This window comes from Nicotiana sylvestris, chromosome 6 (genome assembly GCF_000393655.2).
Source record: "Nicotiana sylvestris chromosome 6, ASM39365v2, whole genome shotgun sequence".
Classification (NCBI taxonomy): Eukaryota; Viridiplantae; Streptophyta; class Magnoliopsida; order Solanales; family Solanaceae; genus Nicotiana; species Nicotiana sylvestris.
In genome coordinates, this window is record NC_091062.1 from 207,319,716 (window position 1) to 207,346,954 (window position 27,239).

At 37.7% G+C, this 27,239-nt stretch overlaps 3 protein-coding genes across 3 annotated transcripts; all 3 read right to left on the bottom strand.

Annotated features, from left to right (window-relative positions):
- Positions 1-1,167: 1,167 nt before the first annotated feature.
- On the bottom strand, positions 1,168-1,859 carry LOC104231985 (uncharacterized). Its single transcript, XM_009785077.2, has one exon. The coding sequence runs from the start codon at positions 1,756-1,758 to the stop codon at positions 1,186-1,188; it is 573 nt and encodes a 190-aa protein (XP_009783379.2). The 5' UTR covers positions 1,759-1,859; the 3' UTR covers positions 1,168-1,185.
- Positions 1,860-7,606: 5,747 nt separating this feature from the next.
- On the bottom strand, positions 7,607-18,579 carry LOC138871979 (uncharacterized). The gene is made up of 9 exons (XM_070149908.1): positions 18,458-18,579; positions 10,800-10,940; positions 10,579-10,687; positions 10,263-10,473; positions 9,793-10,040; positions 9,106-9,396; positions 8,569-8,621; positions 8,303-8,467; positions 7,607-7,889 (listed from the first exon to the last, which is right to left on the bottom strand). Exons 1-9 carry the CDS (start codon positions 18,577-18,579, stop codon positions 7,607-7,609), a joined length of 1,623 nt encoding a protein of 540 aa, XP_070006009.1.
- A 120-nt stretch (positions 18,580-18,699) lies between these two features.
- LOC138871980 (uncharacterized) lies at positions 18,700-20,272 on the bottom strand. Its single transcript, XM_070149909.1, has 3 exons — positions 19,881-20,272; positions 19,386-19,796; positions 18,700-19,231 (listed from the first exon to the last, which is right to left on the bottom strand). Exons 1-3 carry the CDS (start codon positions 20,270-20,272, stop codon positions 18,700-18,702), a joined length of 1,335 nt encoding a protein of 444 aa, XP_070006010.1.
- Between the last annotated feature and the right edge of the window lie 6,967 nt (positions 20,273-27,239).

A 27,239-nucleotide genomic window follows, 5' to 3' on the forward strand; every position in this document is an offset into this window, starting at 1 on the left:
CACTAGGCTTCCATGGTTGTTGTGAGTATTTGTCCATGTCTACTCCTTTTATTACAGGTGGAACTCCAGGGATTTGTTCAATACGCTCATTTTGTTCCTTAAGCTGTTTCTGCAAGGTTAGTACTAAATTTTGCAAATACGAATTATTTAAATTACCTGGTCCCCCTTCTTGTGGTTCACTGGGGGTTGCTCCGTTTCCAGAATTATCAAGACCAGAACGGGGGTTCTCCAATGTATTATTATTAGGAGTTGGTGTAGGTGGCGCAGCAGGCAATCGACTAACAAGTGCCTGAAGAGCTTTGCCGACCTGTGCATCAATTAGCTTTTGCAAAGCTTCAGTTGTAACTCCTTCAAAATGTTCAGATTGCTCTTGTTGATCAGCACGGGATTCAGTAACAGGAGTGCCTTCACGAGATTGACGTGGTGAATTTAGAGGAGAGGGAACCACGTTATCTTGATTTTGATGTATTTGATTCTCATGGTTTCCCAATGTGTTATTACTATTGTTGTCGGCGTTGTTGTTTGACATGGTGACGACAATAGATAAGATATAGCTTAAAAGGAAAGATTATCAGATTCCCGGTAACGGAACCAATTTGTTTAACCAAAAATCTGAGTCTTTGGTCAAAGCTAAAAAGAAATTCGGGTTACTGATAATCAGGAGACAAAAATAAAATACTTTTGAGAACGATGGTAAAAACAAATAGATGTGTATTTCAATAAATTCTCAATAGTATTCTGTGTCCTTACAAATGATGATACTTCTTCCTTTTATAGATAATTCTAGGTAAAGGAATGAAGCCTCAGCTTTAATGATATAATCATGAGTAATAAATGACATTAAATAAGCCGTTATACAATCATTCCTATTAAATACCAATTTTGTAACGTATCAAGTATTTAATAATGAATTTGGACTCCTTTCTGTCATCAGATCTTTGCCTTCAATGCCTTCTAATCCGTTGGCTGTAAATAATTTAAATTGGTACGAGACTCGTATCTATACGTCGTCTCGTGCCTATTTAAATTCTTCTTTTCGTGGTTGTTTCCATCCGTGCCTCTTAGTCAATTGCTGCGCTTTGACCATTTAACTAATCCACGTATCATGCCAAATCATCTTTAATATAAACTCAGTTTTTTCCCAATACAATAACCACATGCATGAATTCTCAAAAGCGTCAAACATTAAGCAAAAGCAGAAGCTTCTCGTCTCAAATCTCTGTAGAATCTTGAAATGAATTCATCAGCTTTCTCATCCACCTGACTGTTACCCTCTCCATCTCTAAGAGGAAACGGCGAATCAGTTACCCTTAATTGCCTCACCGTAGGAGTTCTCCCAAATCCAGGCAAAGCAGGCGACGCCGTTCCACTCTGAATCATCTCCAACGCCTTCAACACGGCCGCGTTCACCATTAAAACGTCGTCATCAGTTGCAGGTGCATGGTGATGACTGTGCTTACTGCGCTTGTTGAGGTTAAAGGGAAGGTGGAAAGCAGGGCTGTTACTGCAGCTGAATTCGTAGTACTCTTTGGAAGAAGAGGTGGAGGAAGGACATTGGTGGCCGTAGGTATTATTATTATTATTATGGTGGAACATGAGGTTTTGAATGGCGGCTTTGCTAGCAATTTTGCCACGCTTCATTAATAAGCTGAGATCAAACATTAGTTTCCTCTTTGATAACCCTTTCCTCAGCATGAAAAAGGCTACTCGAACTATTTTCCAGAACTTTTTTGCCATTACTGGTACATTTTGATCCATTCTCTCTGTATACAAGTAGTATATATCAGGTGCAGACTTCTTTTTGGTTTGTGGATTTTTGTTTCTTCACTTAAGAAGTAAGGAGAGAGAGTTGGTAGAGATGTGAGTTTATGCGGAAACAATATATGAGAGGTCTATATATAGGAGCCTTCATATAGAGGAAGAGAATGCAGTGAAGTATTCTATATTAATGTTTATGTTAATGTTAAAGTTAGACACGTTTGGGGGCACGGACCACAGATATTAGGAGTTGTATCCATATTTTATTGGTTCAATTATTAAAGGAAGAGGTGTTGATTTTCTAGATCCAGCTTTAGGAGAAGTCTTTTAAGTCATTGTCACTCGTCAAACAAATTCGCCATTTTTTCCTCCCCTTTCACTTGGATTAATTGCAAATTTGAGGCTAATTGGTATTTGGAACTCACATTACCTTTTCCAGTGCTAAACTATCAGTTAAAAGAAATACAGTATTAATTACCTGAACAAAAACGTTAAAGAGAAATTATTTCCGATGGAAAAACATGACCCAGAAACAGGAGTGTCAATGATTTGATTCGGTCAGTTATTTTATAAAATTTGTACCATATTAATGTTTCGGTTATTTATGTGTAATCAAATTTGACTTTTTGAAACCATATCAATCATGTCGGTTTCTTTTCGGTATCAGTAAGGTTCGATTAATTTTCGGTAATTTTTAAATGTCATGTAAAAATCAATAGTATAATGCAATAATATACGTACTTTTATACGACTTAGCAAAACTCTCTAGAAAACATGAAAAATAGCCAAAGTGTAGATCCATCAACTATTCTACAGCATTGTAAAAAAAACTAAGTAAAAACAAAGAAAATATAAAGCTAACAAGTGAAAAGATATTAACCAAGTTGAGACTCAAGAATAAAGTCTATAGAAGATTACATATTAAAATAGATGAATATAAATTATACACAAGGAAATATATTCGATACATTGTAGTTTGCTACTCATAATCGCTAGAATACCTTGTGGCTTGCTAGTGAATATGTTAGAAATAATTTTGTCTCAATAGAAGTAACATAATAGGTCTGGGAATTAGAATTTTGATTTTTAATTACTTATTGGCTCGTACCCATTTTCATAATTCCAAGTCCCAAAGAAAATTTTAATGCTTTATTATTATTAAACTTAATATATAAATTAAAACATATAACTTTATTCGATACCCGGTTCAGTATTTTTTCGGTTTATTTTCATAAAATTAAAAATTTATCCTAATTATCGGTACCGTTATAAATTTATATAAAAAACTACAATTTTATTAAAAGACACCTAAAAATCGGCTCGATACAATACGGTTCGATAGGTTGAGTCGATTTTTAAATATCTATTAACACCTCTGCCCGAAAATAAGACATTGTTATGAAATAAAAGAAAAAGAAGAGTATTGCAGAGAAAAGTAGAGAAAAGAGAATTCTTATTGATATGGGATGAATTACAATGGAATAGAACCCTCTATTTATAGGGAGAGATTGGCTTAGCCACCAAACAATAAACCCTAGAATCTCTCTAAATATAGACATTCACCTTAAATAGAATTCTATTTATAACATTCCCCCTTGAATGTCTATTCAACAGATAATGTGCCTCGTTAAAACCTTAACTTAATAAAACCCAATGGGAAAAAAATTGTAGAAAAGAAAAAAGAGTACACATATCTAACAATACGCTTTTTGGTTGCCTCGTTAAAAACCTTGCAAGGAAAACCCAATGGGGAAAAACCTTGTAAGGGAAAAAGAGTGCAACGCGCATTAACTCCCTCTGATGAGAGCATTAATTCACATCTTTAAGCATTTGCATTCCAATCTTATGCACCATCTTCAAAACGATTTTTGGTAGAGACTTGATAAACAAATCAACCATATTAACTTGAATGAATATATTACATTTTGAAATCATCATTCTTGATAGAGATGTAATGTCTTCATAAACTTCCGTAGAATGGTCTTTTCAATATCTCCGTAGAGGTATTCTCGCTATCACATTATCATGCTTATAGTTATAGCAAGATACATATGTGCACAAATTGCACTTAGGATGTGGTACTTCAAGACCAAGAATTGTATATGCTTTAAGCGACTTAAATCCTTCATGGATTGTCATATAAGTTAAGTCATATAAGCCATATAATAGACTGTAGATGCATATCAAGTTTTTATGTCATGCTAGACATATAAGATATCGGAAACTGATTGCACATACAATTGACTTTATACTTTCAAGTATTTGAACTACATGTCCAAAACAACATGTCTTTCATATTAAACCAATTTTATTTGAATTGTGTATCGTCTATTTGGCCCATATTTTTGTATCTGTCTCGACAACCTTAAGATCCCTATCTATACTTAGCGCTATGATAGATGTCGTCGACGAACATTTTATATCGGTTCCAATAATTTTTCATAAAGACATAACATAGAGATCTCTTCATTCATATATTCAGGTACCTGAATCTCTCATGAGATTTTATGAAGTATTATGTCATGTGATCTTCTAGATCACTTGCCTCCTTTTATGATCAGTTTGATCATTTGCTCATCTTCTTTATCAAGAAGTTTTATTTGAAACCGATTTGTCTATATGCTTTAAGCGTACCATAGACTTTGTCCTTCTAGGACTTAATATGAGTATTTGCAATGAGAATATAGTTACTTTCTTTGGGTCAGCAAATGCGTCTAACATACTTTGCAATATATTGCAGATGAATTATCTTTTATGAACTTCAAGTTCATATTATCGTATTTGAGGATCTAGATATACAAATGATAATCAATTCCAAGTAACTTTTTATCAAATGTTTATCATGTTTCCCCCTCATGTTAGAAAAACTAACTTGCTTCCTCAACTTTGAGAGCCCATCTTTGTGTGTCATGGTGCTAATCAAAATATATACCGCACATCAATAATAATAAGACGGAATTATTTGGTTCCTGACCCCGAACCACTTGTGAGGGGAGAATGTAATATACAAACTGATATAGGTAACTTTGTTCTCATAAGCAATAGTTTAGCTATTAAGTGGAGGCACTCAATAAATTATTTTGCTAAACCAACTGTGATGTAAACCAACTTATCAAGATAAACTTTCTTGAATATAAAATCTAGAAATTATGCTATAAATCAAATTATTGAGCAAGTTACCTCGCAAACACCATGTTGCAGGTTAATAATAATCGTACATGTAACCATCTCATAGATGCATCTTATGTGGTATACATGGCAAGCGAATGGGCCCATATTCACTTTTGATATTTTCAGCGTTTATGGGATTCAATCCCAATTTTAGTTGGTCTACTATTTAATGAGAACAAGCAATCTAGGAGAATTCGTAAAGAACTTTCTAGTTCTTTAATGTTTACTCATTTGAATTCTCTTTTATTTTTGCACATCATACTTAAATTGATATGACTAAACCAGCTATGCCAACTGGATATCAATAAACTCCAAGTTTATTATGATATGAGTTTTATATCAATAAAGTTCTACTTTATTGTGGCATTCTTTTATTTGTGTAGTACAAACTGAAGAATAAAGCGGGTAACTTTTCACATACATATTACCCCGCTACAAGTTGTAGTAATAGAAGATATTAAATCTTTCCTTTATTTATAGTCTCAATATAATCAACTACTTTTACGTGTACTTTGGAAACTGAATAAGTTTCTTTGAGACTTACTACAACACAATACCTTATTGGTAATCAACTGTGTTTCTCCAAAATAGTATAATTGGCTCTTGCAGAGTTCTCAATTAATTTTGTACTACCACATATTCATCAGCATCAATGGTGAATATCTCTTTTAAAGAGAAAGTTATATCATTATGGTTATGGTCAAAATTATATGCAAGATATGTTTCTTGCATTATGTTATTCTATAATAATCGCATTACCAAAATATTTTGGTGTGCAATAGGTACGTGACCGATGACTATTTATGCCATAATAATGACATTATTTTCTTATATCATCTCAAACCTCCTTCTAGAGGTGAGTGTGGTATATTCACTACCACTAGCACATTCATATTCTTCCAAGAATGAATATGTATTATGTTGTCATATTCACATCATGAATGGACCATAATCATCTATATGTGCTTTATAAAATCTCATGTCAAATCGATGACAAATATTACTTTCACAAAGTGAATGATTATTTTGAGAATCCTTATTGTTCTCATTACCATAATGATGACGATTATAATTTTGTCTATTGTCACGTCCACATCCATTGATACATTCACAGTAATAATTTTGTCTTCTTTCAGACTTATCACATACTGCTATTACATTCTCTAAAGGGAATGGGAATGGAGCAAATTCAATGGGACGGGTTTTCAATTCTTTGCCCACGATCATACATGAATTTGATCATGGCAAGGCATAGAAATTTTACCACTTTGGGTGGTTATAATATCTTTCAAACTCTATTAGAGTTGCAATCAAAATTTATCGTCTTTGCTTGTATTTAAAATCAAATTATAGAATGTCAAGAATTTGAAAGAGAAAAGTAAAATACTTACCCTAAATCCAGAATTTAATCATGAAGGAAATTCATAGAATAATTGACAATCATTATGCTCAATCTCAAATCTTCTACTCAATTGGCTAGAGTCTCGTGCTGATAACGTGTTATGAAATAATAAAAGAAGAGTGTTGCAGAGAAAAGTAGAGAGAAGAGAATTCTTATTGATATGGGATGAATTACAATGGAATAGAACCCTCTATTTATAGAGAGAGAATAGCTTAGCCACCAAGCAATAAACCCTAGAATCTCTCTAAATATAGACATTCACCTTAAATAGAATTCTATTTATAACAGACATGACATTTACAGATATATATCAATCCTTAAACGCAAGCAGAAAGGCAACATAAACTTGTTCCTAAAATCAGTAGTCAAAGAGCTGGTTCGGAAAAAACAATAGTACATGTTGGCTTTAATTTTATGCGTATGTGGCGTATTTCTTGCCAGGATACGTGCATTATTGACTTTGTCTTCCTCACATAGTTATAAAGCTATAAATGCTTTAATTATGTACTCCATAAATAAAAGCTATACTTGCTTTAGAAGGCTGCTGAAGGTAGGGAAGGTAAGGTGCACAGAAAAGGAGGCTTTCTGTTGAGTTTACCGTTCGTCTTTTTCATGACAACACTTATTTACCCAATGTTATCGTTTCCCATTTGAAATAAAGTGGTCAGGGGAGAAATCAGAAATTCTGTTAAAGTTATTCAAGATTTAATATACATACGTAAAAAGTAATTTTTGACTTATATGTACCTAACAGAATTTTTTATGTACATAATACAATTTATTTCGCTATATGTGACTAGGTGTCAATTTGTTAAATCTATACTCTATTAATCTAAGTTTTATAGCATGCAATTGAATCTAGAGTTAAATCTCACGAAATCAAGAAGAAAAAATGAAGAGAAGAGGTGAAGAGAAAAGAGAGCATTTTTGCTTTAGTAGAAGAAGAAAAATGATAACTAAATTGTGGAGGGCACTGTTCTGTATAACAAAATCACGTGCCCTTCACACCCCTCTAATAATATGACCCTCAAAGTTCTTTTGTCTACACTTAGGTCCCTCAATTAGTTTCTTAACTAACTAACTCTATCTAATGTTCTTGATACCTACCCCCTCCGCCCCCTCCTCAAACTGGAGAACGGAAAGCATCGAACATTCCCATTTTGAACGTCAACATCTGATGTTGAGCTAACTCCAAGGCCCTTGGTCATCATGTCTGTTATATATTCTCTTGTAGATATATAATGAGTGGATATCAATCCATTTTTATCTTCTCCCTCACAAAATGGCAACAATCTCTATATGTTTTGCCCGCTCATGATAGATTGGATTTGCAACTATTTGTAAAGTTGTTTTGCTATCACAAAAAACCTTAACTAGCATCTGTAATGACACATCAAATTCCTTCAGCAATCCAACTAGCCATATCAATTTTGCACTAACAGTTGACATGTTTCTATACTCTGCTTCTGGAGAACTTCTACTTACTGTCTGGTACTTCTTGGACTTCCAGAAAATCAGTGATTCACCAAGCTTAATAACATAGCCTGTCACTGATCTTCTGGTGTATGGGCATGATGCTCAGTGAGAATCACAATAGGCTGAAATCTCTTATAATGATCCCTTTTTCAATAACATAGGCTGTCACTGATCTCTGAGTGTGATTGCTTTGGATATTGCATAAATTGACTTAGGAGTTGTACTGCAAAGCAGATATTAGGCATGGTTATGATCAAATAGATCAAATTCCCAATTAACTTATGATATCCTCCAATATCTGTCAGCTCCTCATCTCCTTTGAGTCCTACATTCTTATCCTAGTCAATAGTAATAAAATTTTGATTTTTCTCAAGGGGTGAACTTACAGACTTTGCACCACTGATTCCCAATTCTGATATAAACTCTAGTGGATACTTTATTTGATTTGTTAGTATTCCTTTGTGTGATCTCATGATTTCAATTCCCAAAAAATACCTTAGTTCTCCCAAGTCTTTGAGTTTGAAAGACTTATGTAATGTCCTTTTAACTCCATCTATCATATCACTGCTACTCCCAGTAATCATCAAGTCATCCACATATACTAAGATGATCACCAAGTCTGTTCCAGACTTCTTTCTGAACAAAGACTGATCATAGGCACTTTGCATGTATCATGCCTTAGTAAGAGCAGTAGTCAGCTTTATATTCCGCTGCCTTGATGCCTGCTTGAGTCCATAAAGAGACTTAAGTAACTTGTAAACCTAAGACTCCCCATGCTTATGGAATCCTTGTATACCTCCTCATAAAGATCACCCTGCAGAAATGCATTGTTTACATTCATTTGGAATAATTTCTAACCTTTAGAGGCTGCAAGGCTAATAACAGTCCTCATTGTGACCATTTTTGCAACAGAAGAAAAGGTCTCATGGTAGTCAAGACCTTCCTATTTTGTATAGCCCTTAGCCACTAAGCGTGCCTTGAACATGTCAACCTCACCATTTGCCTTGTATTAGATTTTGTACACCCACTTTGAGCCAATTGCTTTCTTCCTGGTGGCAACTATACTATCTCCCAAGTTTTGTTGCTTCAAGTGCCTGAATTTCTTCTTGCATAGCGTTAATTCATTTCTAATCTGTAGAGGCTTCATAAAAAGTCTTTGGTTATGTGAAGGCAGAGAAACTGGTGAGGTATGCTTGGCAGTGTTCTGGAAAATGTGTGTAGTTGACATAATTGGAGATTGGATAGGCAATGTGTCTTGATGGCTTCCAGCCAGTAACATAGTCTTTGAGCCAAATTACTGGTTTTGTGCCTCTGGTGGATTTCCTAAGAGTAGGAGCTTCTGCATTGTTAACAAGTTCAAATGACTGCAGTTGTTGAGTTGCTGCTTGTTGCTCTTGCAAATCTGCTTCAGTTTTCTCCATAATGGCTAGAGGTTCAGCTACAACATCTTCTAATGCATTTGGAATATCTATATTTACTCTTGCTGACTCATCCAGATATGCATATAATGATTCTATTGATGTGTGGCTTGGTTGAGGGAGAGTAGCAGGGATTTCCTTCTCCTCCAAACTTCCATTGCTTAAGTCTTCCTAAGTTGCAACAGAAACATCATCACCATATATTCTTAGTGCATTAGTGTTCATGTCTACTGGTGCAAGAATGAACAAATCCTCTTGACAAGCTTCTTCACCTTAAAAAGGAAAAACATCTTCTCTAAAGGTTACATCCCTACTGACAAAGAAAATGTTAGATTCCAAATCAAATAGTTTGTACCCTTTTTGTGTCTCTGAATACGCTATCATTACTGCCCTTCTTGCTCTAGGAGCAAACTTATCTCCTCTAGGTAGGGTACTAGCATAACATAAATAACCAAACACTCTCAAATGATCTATACTTGGTTGTTTACCATATATCAATTTATAAGGAGATATTTTATTTAAGTCCTGTGTGGGTATCTTGTTGATTAGGTATATTGTTGTTCTAACACATTCTCCCCAGAATCTGATTGGCATATTACTTTGAATCTTGAGTTCTCTAGCCATATCCAAGATATGCCTGTGTTTTCTTTCCACTACTCTATTCTGTTGCGGAGTATATGGACAACTGCTTTGATGAACAATCCCAAGTGAATTGAACAACTTACTATACTGATTATTGAAAAACTCTGTGCCATTGTCTGTTCTCAATGTCTTAACCATTACACCAAACTGGTTTTTTACCGAGGAAAGGAAATCTTTCAATACAACAAGAACTTCACATTTTGATTTCAGCAAACAAGTCCAGGTATATCTACTATAGTCATCAACCAAAGTGATAAAATATTATTTTCTATCATAGATTGCTACCTTGTAAGGACCCCATACATCAACATGCATTAATTGAAATACACAATTTGAACTACTATTACTTATAGAAAATTTCAGTCTACTTTGTTTAGCTAAAGGGAAAATCTAACAGTCCTTTTGCATCTCTAGCTTCACTTTGTTCTTCAAATCAGGCAAGTGTTGCATAGCATGTGTAGAGGTATGTCCTAGACTTTGATGCCATAGTGTGGTTATTATCCCTTCTTTGTGAAATGAACCAGTAGCAACAACATCTCCTCTACTAAGTATATAAAGTCCACTATCTTCTTTACCAATTCTCAGCACCCTGCCACTGTATAGTCCCTGAAATACACAAAAATCAAGGAAAAAACATGCAGACCAACATAAATCCTTAGTCAGCTTGGACACTAAGAGCAAGTTGAACTTAAAGTTTGGCACATACAAAACATTCATAATTTTCTGGTTCTCTAAGATTGTGGCATCTCCAGCATGTGTGATTTCAGATCTATCTCCTGTAGGTGTTTGCACTTTATAACTACTTTGTCCCTCTATAGGTCTAATGGAATCCAATACATTTTTGCAAAATGTTATGCGGTGTGATGCACCTGAGTTTATTAACCAATCATATACACATATATTTGATACACTAGACATCAATGACATAATACCTGCCATGTTTGAAGATCCTGATAACTCTGATGGTCCTGTACTCCTTTCTTCTAGTGAAGTTTTCTCCAACAGGTTTACCAACTATTTGTACTGCTTTGCTATGAGATAGTTTCCTTGTAGCTGATTTCTGGTTTAAATACCTACATCTGTGTTGCATTATTAGCAAAAGGTTTATATGTACCTAGTTGCCCTTTCTTCTTGCTTTTGAAATCTGGAGGATAGCCTATTATTTTGTATCAATTCTCCTTCAATTGACCTTTATAACCACAATGCTCACAAATAAGCCCTGGTTTCTTGCCTTTGAACATCTGACCCTTTCCTGCAAGCATTGTCAGCGGTTCCTTGTTTGGTTCCACAACATCTAGTGTTCTTTGACTCTCCTCTTATACAGCTACTACATAAGCTTGATTTACTATTAGAACTGGCCTTCTCTGTAGTACATTGCTTCTCACTTGACTGTAGATCTCATTGAGTCCCAAAATTTTAGTTGACTAGATTGATAGCAGAATGTAAAATAAAAGCAAATGGAAAGAGAATGACACATAGCGATCTTATACTAGTTTGGTATCGGTGTGGTACTTTCATCCAGTTTTTCTTGGGTCACCAGGGTTCCCTTTAGATTTTGAAAGTATTACAATACAGATGGTTTTGATTTGTTCACCACCAACGAAGTATAGCAACAATGAATTTTGAACAGTGACACAACTCTCTTTTGTATTCTAACTCTTCCTATCTTTCGAGACACTGATAAACTAAGGATTACAGTGTCTAGGCTAAGAAGTAGAGAGACTTAGAAAATAATATGTGTAGTTGCACAAGTCTTCTATTTGATCTTAGCAAACTTCTTATAGGAGAGGAAAGAGCCGTTGAGCCTTGACCAAAAATAGAGGCACGAGATCTTTAAAAGGATTTAACCCAAGGGGTGCCTCATCAAATCCTGCTCATGGGAAGGGCCGGATTCGATCGTGACTTTCCTTGTCACAACTTTCATTCATGAGACAACCAAGCCTTTGATTGAGCTTAATTAAGGATACTGAATATTTGCTGGCAATAGCTCCTTGATTTGTAATCTGATTTCCTTGATTGAGGCCGAATGGATCTGCTAATTTTTGATTCATTCTTCTTGTCCATTAATTTAGCAATCACATCTTTCGACTGTCACACCTCCTTTTTCCCGAAGGGGATATAAATAATAGGGAGTTTTTTCAATTAAAGTGACATTAATCGAAATGAGATTATTTATTTTATTCAGAGTCGCCACTTGGGATAATTTATGATGACCCAAGTCACCAGTTTATTTTAAATTCCAAATCGAGGAAATTGACTCTATTTTTGGTCTGCGAACACAGAAGACCGGGTAAGGAATTCTGTTAACCCGGGAGAAGGTCTGAGGCACTCCCAAGTTCTGTGATTTTAGCACGGTCGCTCAACTATTAATAATTGGCCTAAATATCTGATTAATCACATGTTTTAAACCTATTATGCATTTTTAACTTTATAACCGCTTTTATTTATTTATGGAGTTATTTTTGGAACAAGTCATGATTGTCGTACACTTGTTGTTTTGGTACACATTGCAAACCGCGTCACATGAAATACACCCGCGATTTACAACATATTTATTTTATTATTATTCGAAGTTGTGGTCGGGTCACATGAAATGTGCACCCAAATTTGAGAATTAGGTATCGTGACCATGCCACGGGAACCGTACCCATGACCATAATAATTTATTAATCGCGTCTAAAGTCAACTACGATGTTTATGATTATTTCCTAAGCTATTTTGAGATTATTGGAAGTCTCAGGATCACGAAAATGACTTGTGGATGAGTATATAAGAGTCAAGTACATAATTAACAACCTAGCGTTGATTACTTAATAACTCTAATTATAAGAATTCTACTTACTTCAATAATTTAACGGTACATCATTGAACTGACATTTGGTTGTTCTTGCCAAAAAAATCTCTAACAGGTTCAAATACAAATAGAATTTGGCTAAGAGATGAAGCCCATGATGTGATAGCATTTTAGAAACAGGACTGAATTCCATCAAGGCCTAGAAAGTAGTCCTGCCAGGCCCAATACATACATTACATGAAATGCAGAGAACTTAACAGATTTTTACAAAAGAAATCTTCATCCACTTTGATATTACAAATTAACTATGCCTTAGCAAATCAATAAATTTAACAAGAAGAAACTGATATTTTAAACTCAAAGGGGTCTACTACATAGATAACCTTGTGTGCATCGTAATAACTTTACAATTCTTGCTAAAAAGAATTTAAAAACATATACATTTGTTATACTGCTTCCTTGACAATGCAGCTACAGAATCACATGAGCCAACTTCATTGATTTAGTCTACTCATTAGATGGATTTGAACAACTTGTGATCAAACCAACCAACTCAACCTTCTGAACTTCATTAGATCAGTAGGCATACACTACTCACCGCAATTAAGCTGATTTTGAATTCATTCATATACAGAACTAGGCTAAGTAGAAATGTTCAACACGTTGCTAGTAAAGAAAGAACATCAACACATCTAAAGGATTCATGGATATCAATAACAAACAAGCAAACTAAACACGGGATAGAGCATTTAAAACACTAGGTTTGCATTCATCAATTCAAGTTGAGTGATTGCAGAATATAAAACATACCTAAGTGCAGAAAACTAGTTGGATAAACCCAACAAGATTCTGAAGTCAAAAAGGTAAAAATTCAGCAGCAAAAACCAGCAATAAACAAACCCAAGAATCTGCTCAAACTTCTGAAACATAAGAAAACACTTGAGAACCAAAGAAAGCTCAAAATTTCTGAAGAAAACCCTTTTTAGAATTTTTTTTTTGATTTCTGTCGTTTGACTATCTCTTTTCCCTTTTTTTCTTACCCTAATGAATGGAAGAGGGATCTTTTATAGAGGAGAATTAAGCAACAAAATCTGTTTTTCCTCATTCAAATGTACCCTTTAAACTTTCATTTTAATTCACTTCAACCCCTGCCCACAGAATTTCCCCCTCTTTTTCCAAAATAATCCCTGTCAGCCTTTATCTAGAAGCTTCCCATTTGTTAAGATAAGATTATCTCAATCCCTGTCTAAGTTGAACCCCGTAGTACCCTTGTAATTACCCTTTTTTACTATTCTGACATTTACCTTAAGTGATATTAGACCTCTAGGCCGCTTAACCCATAAGCCCAATATTTTACTTGGGCTCCTGCAATAATAGACCCAAATCTGAACCCACCCAATAAACAGAAACAATTCTGTGAAGATTTAAACAAACAAAACTTTCATTAACTAGAAAAATAGATTAATGATGCATCCAAAAAGACGATACATTAACCAATGCAATTAAATCTAATTATTGAGCTATTACTACTGATGAATCAATCATGAACCAGAAAAAAACTTTTAGACATAAATTTGTCATGACATGAGGGGTTATGGAAATAAGAGGAGAGGTATACCCATTAAATCGCCAAAAGCTTCGATATCCCGGAGAAAAGCAGTAACGAATCGATTCGAACTCTGGCGAACAAGAATCTTGGCCAATGGTGGGAATTGTAACATGAACACTAGACAGACTTTCTTCTACAGCTAGTGCTTCATGTTACAATCCTCAAAACATGCCAAGAAAGAGACGAGGCAAAGGCTCAAGACATTTTGGACACTCAAAGGTTAAATGCCCGGAATCCAACCAACTATGAAATGAGTTATCCTACAAATAATCAACTCCTCATGTTGAGAGTAGTGGATTCAAGTAGGTTTCATCAAGAAATAAGGTCCAGATTAGGAAAAAATCAAAGAAAAGCAAAAAGTTTGGATTTTTATTCTTAGATCTATAATTCGGAGAAAATGAGTAGTTTTTTGGAGAAATTAACAGTGGAATTGGAATGAGACGATGATGGGGGTTATGTGGTTGAAATTCAAGGGATTTTGGAGGTAGTCCTCCGCCATGAGACAATTTCCGGGCGGCGGAGGACCGCGGAAGGGGATGGCGGTCTTGAGAGAGATTGGGATTAGGGTGAACTAAGTTTAACTGATTTTGGGAGTGGGTTATGAGGCAGAGATTAGGTCTGGTCATTTAAGGGGATGGAAAGGTTGAAAAGACGTAGTTTTGGCGTGTAACTACGTCGTTTAGGTGAGGAAATATTGGACCGGGTATGGGGAGGTTTAGGTTTGGGCGAAATTGAATAAAAAATGGAATTGAGCCACTGAATTTATTTTGGGTGGCCCAAAATCAGAACCCCAAACAAAAATGAAATCCTAATTTTGTTTTTTCTTTTCTTCTACTTATTATTATTATTTTAATTCTTAATAAAACCTTAGATAAACTAAATGAAATCCAAATTTTTGATTCTAAATTAATCCATTTTATAAAATTATCATTACCTATTTTCACTAATTTTAACACTAGTTAATAAAACTAAAATGTAGACAAGACCATGATAATTTTATGACTTTTATTTAATAAAATGTAATTAACTTATGCAATTTAAATTTTAAATGCAATTAAAACTTAAAAATGTCATGCAATGATGATTTGATATTTTGGTATTTTTCTATGATTTTAAAAATATTAAATGTACACAAAAATGCAAATAATTAATTAAGAAATACTACAAAAATCTTATAAAACTAAAAACAATTTAGAAAAACCTATTTTTAATTTATGTAGGAGTATTTCTAGTCGGGCAAAAATCTCATGCTCAAAGCTGCCCCTCTTTGCTTGGAAACATGAAGAGTTTTCGGGCAAAGATAAAATGAGCAATTACGAGCGATTTTGGCCCGTTTGGATACTCCATGAGAAGCTTTTGAAAAGGTTGGACCGAACCTTGCTTCGGAGGTTGTCTACATACCCTTGGTTGTAAAGGAATCTAGTTAGTGTAGTTCTGGAAGTTTTGGTAGTTGGGACTATCGAAAAGCTGTGATTTCACTGCTATTGCTACTATTTCTGTTTGTTGAGCACCTTATTACACCAAATGAAAATAAAAAACTAAACTAACTAAGCCGATCAACTATGAGTTACAAGATCCCTATCTATAAACCTTCTGAAGTTGGATCTTGGTTCTTGGCTGGTTCTTCCTGTACACTCTGATCTAAATCTTGATGCTTTGTTAGCTGCAAGTGCTGGTTCATTCTTCTTCAGCTTTTCGGATCAAGGCGGATCATGCCAAGCTTGTAACTTCAATCATGTCTTGAGCAGTCCACATCTTTTCTCCGATTCTATATTTTGAGTTCATTTCTTCTTTTTTCTTTTATTCTGGATTGAGATTTCTTCTTTTGGTCGTCTTGAACCCTATGCCTCGAGGTATAACCTGCTCAGACACCAAACAAATAAAAGAACAAACTTTTCTGCCCCAGTTTTCACTAGGAAAATTTTGTGAGTTATTTGTAACCAAAACTCTATACTACTTCACTATTGAACGTGATAAAATCAGTATTGTATATCCTTGAGAAAAAGAGATTAGGGAGTGTAGACCCTATGTCCAAAATGAAATCAACAAGGGATTGGAGACCCTATTGTTGGAAAATCATCAACTAGGGAATGGTGACCCTATGTTGGCATCAGGTTATGCTGGCATCAACTAGGGAGTGGAGATTCTATGTTGGAAAAGTCATCGGGTTATGCTGACATCAACTAGGGAGTGGGACTATATGTTGGAAAAGTCATCGGGTTATGCCGGCATCAACTAGGGAGTGAGACCCTATGTTGGAAAACTCATCGGGTTATGCCGGCATCAACTAGGGAGTGAGACCGTATGCTGGAAAACTCATCGGGTTATGCTGGCATCAACTAGGGAGTGGGAACCTATGTTGGAAAAGTCACCAGGTTATGCCGGCATCAACTAGGGAGTAGACCCTATGTTGGAAAAGTTATCGGGTTATGGCGACATCAACTAGGGAGTGGGACCTTATGTTGGAAAAGTCATCGGGTTATGCCGGCATCAACTAGGGAGTGGGACCCTATGTTGGAAAAGTGGAAGTTAGGGGTTGGTAACCCTATACTACTATGGCTTCGAACTTTTCTTCTTTTCTTTCTTTTGATTTCACTTTTCACTTTGTTTAGGAGAATGAATAAAGAATTTGGAGGAGAGTTCCCTTTTGGGTTGACTTTTGTTGTATAACCATTTTGATCTCTGCTTACTTTGCTTTTATCGCACCTGCTTCTTACAAGGTTGCATTGAATTGCACCTATTTTCCCCTGTTTTTCAAACAAAGAACAATTTGTCAATTTGAAACGGTAGTTAGTTTTGTGGCCCTGATTGTTTCAATTACTTGATCTTGGCCCAACTCTTTCAATAAAGATCTTCATTGCTTGCTTGCTCTTTGGGAATCGGTTTCATTTTTAAATCCCAGGGGTCTTGACACTTCCCAAACTTTACATAATGACTAACCCATGTGGGATTTGGGCCTTTTCCACCTTATTTTGCCTTTACGGGCATTTGACTTTGATTTTTTTTCTTTTCAAGAGTTTTTGACTCTGAAGCATCGACCATCATGGCCAGTCGAGATCGATTTGATGCTCCTGCTGAGGCTAGGTGCCTTTCTTGCATATTGGACTTTTGTCAAATAAAACCCTGTAAACCAATCTTGCCATCTTTTCTTTGTATTAGTTTCGGAGCAGAATTAGACCGAAAGGGATTTAAGAAAAAGTAAACAACGGACAGGATAATAAATTTAAACGGGAGGTGTTCCTTTTGGGGAAAGGAAAGAAAGACTTATCTGGAGTGCACGTAGACTTCAATGGACATGACATGCTTCTTGAACTGGATACCCGATCTCTGTAAACCATCCAACTTTCATAAGCCCATCATAACCCATATCTCAAAACTGAGAAACCTTGCCAGGACTCTATCAATACTAATGGTTGTAAGGATCCCCTTTTTGATCAGTGCTGCTCTTTGCGGGTTTTCACCAACTGACCTCTCTCATTTCTCTTCTCACCATCGCCTAATAGTGCTCTTTACGAGTTTTGATTAACAAGACTCTCTCATTCTCAATTTCTCTACTTACCATCGCCCTATGGTGCCCATGTGGGTTTTCACCCATATGACTCTCTCATTTTATTTTTCTCATTTGATTGTATCAGTTCCACGTAACCATGTCCTCCAATTTTGAATATCTTTAACGATTGGCCGGAAGGACTTGAATAGGATTTGGGGCAAAAAGAATTTGGATTGAATTGCAACTTTGGAATATTTCAAGCAAAAGCTATTGCCGGATCATTGTAATTTCTGCCCAGTTTCAACTTTTAGGGAATGTGGATTTTTGTTTTGGTGTGACTGAACCCCAGTGAGAGGCTGCCTATGTATCCTTTCGGAATCAAGTCGAACATAGTTCAGGAAACTTTGTTTTTTATTTTTCTTTTGTTTTTCTGTTTTGTTTTGCTCCTTTTATACATATTTTCGAGTTTCAAAGAGGGTAATCAAAGAAAAGTAATTGTCTCAAAAGGGTTTGCAGAGTTTGGGTAGTGAGAATGAAAGCCTTCGTCATCCCAATCGGAGAATATTAGTATCGCAAAAGGGTTAAACATAATACCTTTTGACCGCGTTCGCATTGATAGTTGTTTCGGGATCATTTCCTTCAATGTCTCCCAAGTACAATGCCCCTTTTGGTAACAATTTTCTTATAATGTACGGACCTTTCCAATTTTGGATCGAACTTTCCTTTTGCTTCCTCATGATGCAGGAGAATACGGCTTAGAACAAGCTGCCCCACTTCAAAGTTTCTAGGTCGCACTTTCTTGTTGTAGGCACGGGCCATTCTTTATTGATACAACTGCCCGTAGTAGACTACGGCCATCCGCTTTTCATCAATCTTGGTTAACTATTCTAGATGGGTCTTGACCCATTCATTGCCCTCAATCTCAGCTTCAACGATAATTCAAAGAGATGGAATTTCAACTTCTGCAGGTATTATGGCTTCAGTTTCATAAACCAATAGATAGGGTATTGCGCCAACTGATGTGCACATAGTTGTGCGGTATCCCAATAATGTAAAAGGCAGTTTTTCATGCCATTGTCTAGAACTTAGAATCATTTTTCTGAGGATCTTCTTGATATTCTTGTTTGCCATTTCAACAGCACCATTAGCTTTGGGCCTGTAAGGGGTAGAATTCCGATGCGTAATCTTAAATTGTTCGCATACCTTCCTCATCAACTGGTTGTTCAGGTTTGCATCATTGTCAGTAATACTAGTCTTAGGAATACCAAAACGACAAATAATGTTGGAATGCACGAAGTCCACCACTGCTTTCTTGGTGACGTCTTTGTAAGTGACTGCTTCAACACACTTTGTGAGATAGTCAATGGCCACTAAGATGAATCCGTGCCCATTTGAATCTTTTGGCTCGATTGGCCCAATGGCATCCATACCCAAGCAATGAATGGCTACAGTGCTAACATAGGATGCAATTCTGAAGGTGGTGCATGAATCAGGTCACCGTGTACCTGACACTGATGGCACTTGCGGACAAAACTGAAGCAGTCCATTTCCATGGTCATCCAATAATAACCTGCCCGAAGGATTTTCTTTGCAAGGACATATCCGTTCATATGGGGTCCACATACTCCCGCATGCATTCATTCATGATTTTTCCAGCCTCTTGGGCATCTACGCATCTTAAAAGGTTCAGGTCTGGAGTTCTTTTGTACAAGACCTCTCCGCTCAAGAAGAAACTACTAGCGAGCCTTCTAATGGTTCTCTTTTGGTCTCCACTGGCTTGCTCGGGATATTCCTTTGTTTTCAAGAACATTTTGATATCATGATACCATGGTTGACTATCTGGTTCTATTTCAATTGTATTGCAATAACCATGTCTTTCTCGAATTTGGATTTCCAGTGGATCAATGTGGTCATTGCCCAGATACGGTAGCATTGAGGCCAAAGTATCTAATACATCAGCTATTTCATTATAGAACCGAGGAATATACTTGAACTCTATGGACTTGAACCGTTTGCTAAGATCTTCTACATTTTGCCTGTACGGGATAAGCTTGATATCTTGGGTTTCTCATTCACCTTAAGCTTTTCAAATAATCAAGTCCGAATCTCCCATGATTAACAATTCTTCCACATCCAGATCAACCGCCATGCTCATGCCCATAATGCAAGCTTCATACTCGGTAGTGTTGTTCGTACAGAAGAAAAAAAGTCGGGTTGTGGCCGGATAGTGTTGACCAGTGGGCGAAATCAAAATTGCCCAAATCCCGACACCCTTTGCATTTACAGCTCTATCAAAGAACATTTTCCAAGCATTGGTGTCTTCTGGAATTAACTCAACCGAATTTACTTCCTCGTCCGAAAAGTAAGTACTCAAGGGCTGATATTCATCATCGACAGGATTCTCAACTAGGTGATTCGCCAAAGCTTGAGCTTTTATTGTCGTGCGGGTGACATAAACAATGTCAAACTCAGTGAGTAGGATTTGCCATTTTGCTTTCCTTCCTGTGGGCATCGATTTTTGGAATATGTACTTCAAAGGGTCCAGTCCGGTTATGAGATAGGTAGTATAAGCCAACAAGTAATGCCTAAGCTTTTGAGCGACTCAAGTTAGGGCGTAACCAGTTATTTTCAACAAAGTGTACTTGGCTTCATAACTAGTGAACTTCTTGCTCAAATAGTATATGGCTTGTTCTTTCTTCCCGGTCGTATTATGTTGCCCGAGAACACATCCAAAAGAATTCTCCAACACTGTTAAGTATAAGAACAAAGGCCTTCCAAGCTCGGGTGGGACCAACACCAGCGAATTTGATAAATATTCTTTGATTTTGTCGAAAGCTTCTTGACACTCATTCGTCCATCTAGTTGTCACATCTTTCTTCAATAGCTTAAATATGGGCTCGCAGGTGGTAGTCAGCTACGCAACGAATCTGCTGATGTAATTTAACCTTCCCAATAGATTCATAACCTCTTTCTTGGTTCTCGAAGGTGGCAAATCCCGAATAGACTTTATCTTTTTTGGATCTAGCTCGATGCCCCTCTAACTGACTATAAACCCCAAAATTTTCCCACACAGAACTCCAAAGGCACATTTAGCTGGATTCAACTTCATGTCATACTTATGCAGACGCTCAAAGAACTTTCTCAGATCTCGCACATGGTCATCCTGCATTCTGGATTTAATGATCACATCATCCACATATACCTCAATTTCCTGGTGCATCATGTCATGAAAGATGGTGGTCATAGCTCTCATGTAAGTTGCCCTGTCATTCTTTAAACCAAACGGCATGACCCTATAACAGTAAGTACCCGAGGGTGTGGTGAAAGCTGTCTTTTCTGCATCTTCTTCATCCATTAGAACCTGATGATATACCCAGCATAATAATCCACAAAAGATTGTATCTCATGTTTGGCACAGTTGTCAATAAGAATGTGGATGTTTGGTAATGGAAAGTTGTCCTTGGGACTTCCTTTGTTTAAATCTCGATAATCAACACACACTCGAGTTTTCCCATCTTTATTTGGCACTGGGACCAATCCAACCATGTGGTGTATCGGACCACTCGGATCGCATCGACTTTCAACTGTTTGGTGACCTCTTCTTTGTTCTCGTCACTGATATCTATTTTAAAATTTCTCTGCTTTTGTTGGACAGGTGGATAACCGGGAAAAGTTGGAAATTTGTGCACCACTAAATCAACACTCAATCCTAGCATATCATCATAGGACCAGGCAAAAACGTCTTTGAATTCGAACTAAAGTTGGATCAATGCATCTCTAGTTCTTTCATCAGCGTGAATGTTTATCATGGTTTCCTGGACCTCTTCCGGACTACCTAAATTAACTGGCTCAGTTTTATTTAAGTTTGTCTTAGGCTTGTTCTCAAATTATTCTAGTTCTCGATTTATTTCCCTAGAAGCCTCATCTTCATTATATTCTGGTTCTTGATTCATTATTTCACAGTTAGACATCGTGTTAAGATCCGGGCATGAAGTTCGCAAGCATGTCATGTTATTTAAGTCCGCATTATTAGAACTGAAAAGAGAGATAAGAAAAATAACAAAATCAGAAAGACTAATAGAAAGAGATTCATAGATGATGAAATATTGATTTCATTTCATTGAATTGAAGATAGGAGGGTTTACATCGGAATTTAAAAGACAATAAACTAAAAACATTCGAGTTACACCCTGAAATAACTCGAAATGCAGAAAAGAAGGCAAGACTGAACTACCGGGACTCCTGCCTGACTAGGAATGGAGTAGCCTTCCAATTTTGAAGCTTGGCATTTGGCCCCATATATTGCACCTCAGTAGTGCTTGAGCCTTCACCCGGTTGGATCATGTGAACCTCATATAACATTTGCCTCATTTCCCCACAGATGTCCTCAATTTCTTCGGCCTTGAAGGCCTCTTCTTCTTCTATGTACCTTGGCTTAACAAACGTCCTGGCGAGATGCGGGATCGGCTGAGGCAGGACTCATCCATTTTTCTTACGTTCATTAGCCCATTTTACATCGGCCTCTGTAGATCGGAAGCCTACGCTAAAGAACTTCTTGCAGGCAGTCAAAGTGATGGGCTCTATAATGCCTTGCAAAGATACCCCGAGCCCCTTCCCGAGATTATACCCATGTTTGATCATTTCACTGGCGACCATGATTGATGTGTTTGATAATCAGGGTTGAGGACATGGAGTTCCTTCCTCACACTGGTCTACAACCACGATCTCAAAAGTTTGGTAGACTATGTGTTCAGTACCCTCTCTAGCCTCCAAACATGGGACTGACTGGTCCCTGTAGATTGATTGCTCATCTTCTACGTGGACAACTATTTCTTGGTTTTCATGTTCGAACTTAACCATTTGGTGGAGAGTAGAGGGTACGGCTCCCGCAGCATGGATCTAGGGCCTTCCTAGGAGAAAGTTATAAGGAAGTGTCCATGTCTAGAACTTGAAATGTTACTTCAAAATCTATAGGGCCAATAGTTAGGACCAAATCAATCTCCCCTATCGTATCCCGCTTGATGTCGTCGAAAGCACGTACGCAAACATTGTTGGGTGTAATCCTTTCAGTCCCAATTTCCATCCTCTGTAAGGTTGATAGAGGGCAAATGTTGACCCCAGATCCGTCGTCCAACATAACTCTTTTCACATAATATCCTTCACACTTGACGGTCAAATGAAGAGCTTTGTTATGGGCATCCTCTTCTAGAGTCAAGTCATTTCGGCTGAAGGAGATTCAGTTGACTTCAAAAAATCTTTCCGCTATTCTTTCCAACTGTTCAACCGTGGTCTCGATCAGAACATATGCCTCATTCAGTGTCTTTAGCAACACTTTCTGATGCTCATTCGAGCTTATCAGTAGGGACAAAAGTGAGACCTGAGAGGGGGTCTTTCTGAGTTGATCAATTACAATGTAGTCCGAGGTTTTCATCTTTCGGAAATATTCCTCTGATTCTTCAGCACTGACTGGTTTTTAAGCAGAAAACACTTCTGCTTTATCTCGTTCAGTTTCTCCAGGTTGAGGTACTTCCTAGATTAGTTCATTTCATTTACTTCCCCCATGATTTCTTTTCCTTTGTATGTGACCACCGCTTTATTGTAGTTCCAAGGGATGGCAGTGGGGTCTTTCATGGGACTCTGTGGTGCGCGATTGATAACCACGGGCTCAGTCAGCCTGGGTGAAATTATCGGCCCCCGCACCACATAATTCCCCTTTGGTATGTATATCTTTGGTACCTTCAGCATAACCTTGTCTTTCTCAAGCCTTTTGGGAGGACTCAACACTAACTGTTCCTTTCTAGGGGCCTAGGAATATAGAGAATGGCATCTTTAGGAGGTGTTGCACCTGTCTTGGTTTCCACAGCCTTTTCTGCGCTTTGGGGAGTGGAGTTGATCTTCTTCTCATCTTTGGCTTGTTTTGCTACAGCTTTGGGTTTCTTTTCTGAGTCAGCAATAGCAATGATAGCTTTCAAAGCTGGGTCGAATTCTTTGTCCGCACAAATCATCCCAATGACTGGCCCATTGTTGTGAGCTGGAAACGGGTTATTGGTTACATTTGTGACTTCCTCATCCCTCAACACTACCCACTTCTGTTCTATCAGATTTTCGACTACCCTCTTAAGGGTCCAACAATCTTCAGTGTCATGCCCTTCCGCCCTTGAGTGATAAGCACATCTAGTACCTGGTCGGTAAGATGGTGACTCCAGGTTTTGCCTATTTGGAGGTACAGGCTGTAACATGCCAATTTGGACTAATTTTGGGAAAAGGCTGGAGTATGTCTCACCAATAAGGGTGAAGTTAGCTTTTCTGGGTGGTTTACAAGGATATTGGTAATTATTCTGTGGTGGACATGGATTATATGGGGCTTGGTGAGGAGGGTTGTTTCTTGGAGGTGAAGCTCGGTTCTGATTGTAATGCTATTGTGGGCGAGTGTATGGCTGGACGTTCATTACTGCATAAGGATGAGGGGTCATAGCATATGCTGCATCTTGGTGTGGGTAGTAATGTTGCGGGGTCCTAGGAGGGGAACCAAGTAACCTCGGGGTTGGCAAGAATTCCTCGAGCTTGAAGCCATCATGGCTCCTTCTTCTTTCTTTTTTCGGTTTGCTAAACCTCCCGAACCGCTCTGGATGGCTTGGGAAGTGGTTGTTATAGTTGATTGACTCATGATGCGACCCGTTTTCAATCCATTCTCAACCATTTCTCCAATCTTTATGGCCTCTACAAATGGTTTGCCCATGGCAGACATCATGTTTTGGAAATAATCGGCCTCTTGGGCCTGTAAGAAGACACTGACCATCTCGGACTTATCCATTGGGGGTTTTTACCCTGGCCGCTTGTTCATGCTATTTGATAGCGTATTCTCGGAAGCTTTCTGAAGATTTCTTTTTTAGGTTGGACGAAGAATTTCTGTCCGGAGCTATGTCCACATTGTATTAGAACTGTCTTACAAAATCCCGGGCCAAGTCTTCCCATATATGCCAATGGGAGATGTCTTGGTCCATATACCACTCCAAAGCAATTCCGGCCAAACTCTCTCCCAAGTAGGCCATCAGAAGTTCTTCATTTCCACCTGCCCCCCTCAACTGATTGCAATATCTTTTCAAATGGGTGATCGGGTCTCCGTGCCCACCATATCTTTCGAATTTTGGCATTTTAAAGCCAACAACCAGATAAACATGAGGAAACATGCACAAGTCAGCGTACGAGACACTCTTTTGGCCACTCAGGCCTTGCATGTTCTTAAGACTTTGTTCGATGCTTTTAATCTTTTGAGTTATCTCTTTTTGCTCGGGGTTCTTCACGGTCCTTTCCTGTTCCATGGGAGACTCATACCGAGGGTGCTGAGGGTAGGAGTTTGGGGTGACATGAGTCGTGTCTAGTTGAAATTATGGTACTTAGAAAGTGAAGGCTGACGATTCAAAACATGGCCTAGGAACTGTTGGCTGTGCCATAGTAGAGATTGGCGGTCAGTGAATATCGTAGAAGATACTCCTGAAAATGGTGCTTGGGGGCAAAGCTCAGAAGGCATACCGATGAAGTTAGCTGACATAGTGGGGTACCCGAACGGGATGAACGGGTTGGTTACGAGAATAGGGACGTTGGAGGTTCCATTTGTCTTGGGAATCAGTTCGGAAAATACAGGGATTGAACTGGGCGGTTCTCTGCCATTAGACCAAGCATCCCGCATTTCCAACATGCGAAGATGCAGTATTCTGTTTTCTTCAGCAGTTGTTGACTTTGAGGCCGGGATAACCGATGTCGGGCTATCCTCTTAGGGGTTAATGATTAATAGATGACTCTCTGATGTCATTGCGACACTCTCTTTAGATCTTGTAAAGTAAGGGTGTGAAGCCAGGTTACCACAAAACCAACCACCTAAAAACAGAACCTGTTCTTAAATAACATACACAACAAACCGGTTAGTTTGAAACATTTAACACATAGGGAATCACATGTTGGGGGAATGTAATGCACCTAAACAGTTAAATGTTTTTCTACATGTTTTTGCAACGGCTGCATGTCTTATCTCGGCTTTTCTTTTTGTCCACTTCCAAATCCTGAATCTTTTCTTTCTTTGCGCTCTTTTATTTTTCCTCTTTTTTTTTGGTTTTTCTTCTCTTCTTCTCTTTTTTTGCCTCGGGTTGTCTATAACTATGATCGGATCCGATGGGGATTGTCTACGTATCACAACGTCACATGAATCAGATCATTACATAGTTCAGGGGATAAATGCGAAATAAAAGAAAGAAATTTTTTGGGTTTTCAATATTTCATTAAATAAAAATTTCTGGTTTTCCTCTATTACAAAGACTCCGACATACAGACTTAAGAACTAGAAAACAAAAACAGACTCAAAGAAGACTAACAGGCTCTAAAAACTGAAATACAGACTCGAAAAGAAAATCAAGAATACATAAGAGCCTTCAATACTACTCCAGGGGCTTGCGGGACATCAGTCGGTCTCGGCGCGGGCCTGCGTGCAATATCTTCTTGGAAACGATCTAGGTCGTCCATTATCTGGCGGACAAAAGTTATCACAGTGGAGAAGAACATGGACCTGGTCATATCTTCGCATTCATGGCATTTCATTACGACATAATCAGCAATTCCCCTAATCTTTTCTCTAATGACGCCCTTCTCTTGGAGTAGGCGTCCAATTTGCTAAGACCTGGCCTCCAAAACCTGTATGGACGTATGGTTTTGCTCTTGTAACTATTGCATGTCCTCTTCTAGTCGAGACATCAATGCATAGCAATGCTCTCTTTCCGCTTTGAAGTTTGTTGTTTGCTGGGCCATTTCATTTTCAAGAGTAGTCGGCTTTTTCTTTAAACTCGTGACTCCTTTGTCATATGTTTCTTTTAACTGCTGAACAAACCTCACCCGTTCTTCTACATTCTTGGCAAAATTTGCATGGGCTTTCACCAATTTATCCTCGGCTTTTTCCAAATCAGCCCCATAATTACACACTTTTCGCCTAAGACCGTTTATGAGTTTTTCATCCGTTTTGCTTCTTCTAGGGTTTTCAGCAGCTATTTTCATCATCTGAATTTGAGCTCGGAGGACATCATTTTCTCGGGCCAACCTTTTCTTTTCTCCTTCATCCACAGCAGCCTGCAAACCACTATCAAATTTAATGTCTCTGGTTTGCCCTTCTAACTTGCTTATGGTAGCCCTATAGTCATTCTCTTTGGTTAACCAAGCCCAATGTTCTTGTGATGCGTCAACAAATTCTTGGATATGGGGATTTTTGGTTGGCCTTTCAGATTCATCATTTGTCGCGACTCTCTTCCCATACCAAGAAAGATAACTAGGCGAAATCTCACCCCTGGATAAATCACGCACTTGGGTTCCCCCCCCCCCAAATACTGGCATTCGCTCCAAATCCAGCGAACCACTTCTTCAGGAAATTGAGCCTCGGAGCGGATTTCAACTACGTAAATACTAAGATCTTCGTCTATGGGAACTATCTGGCATCT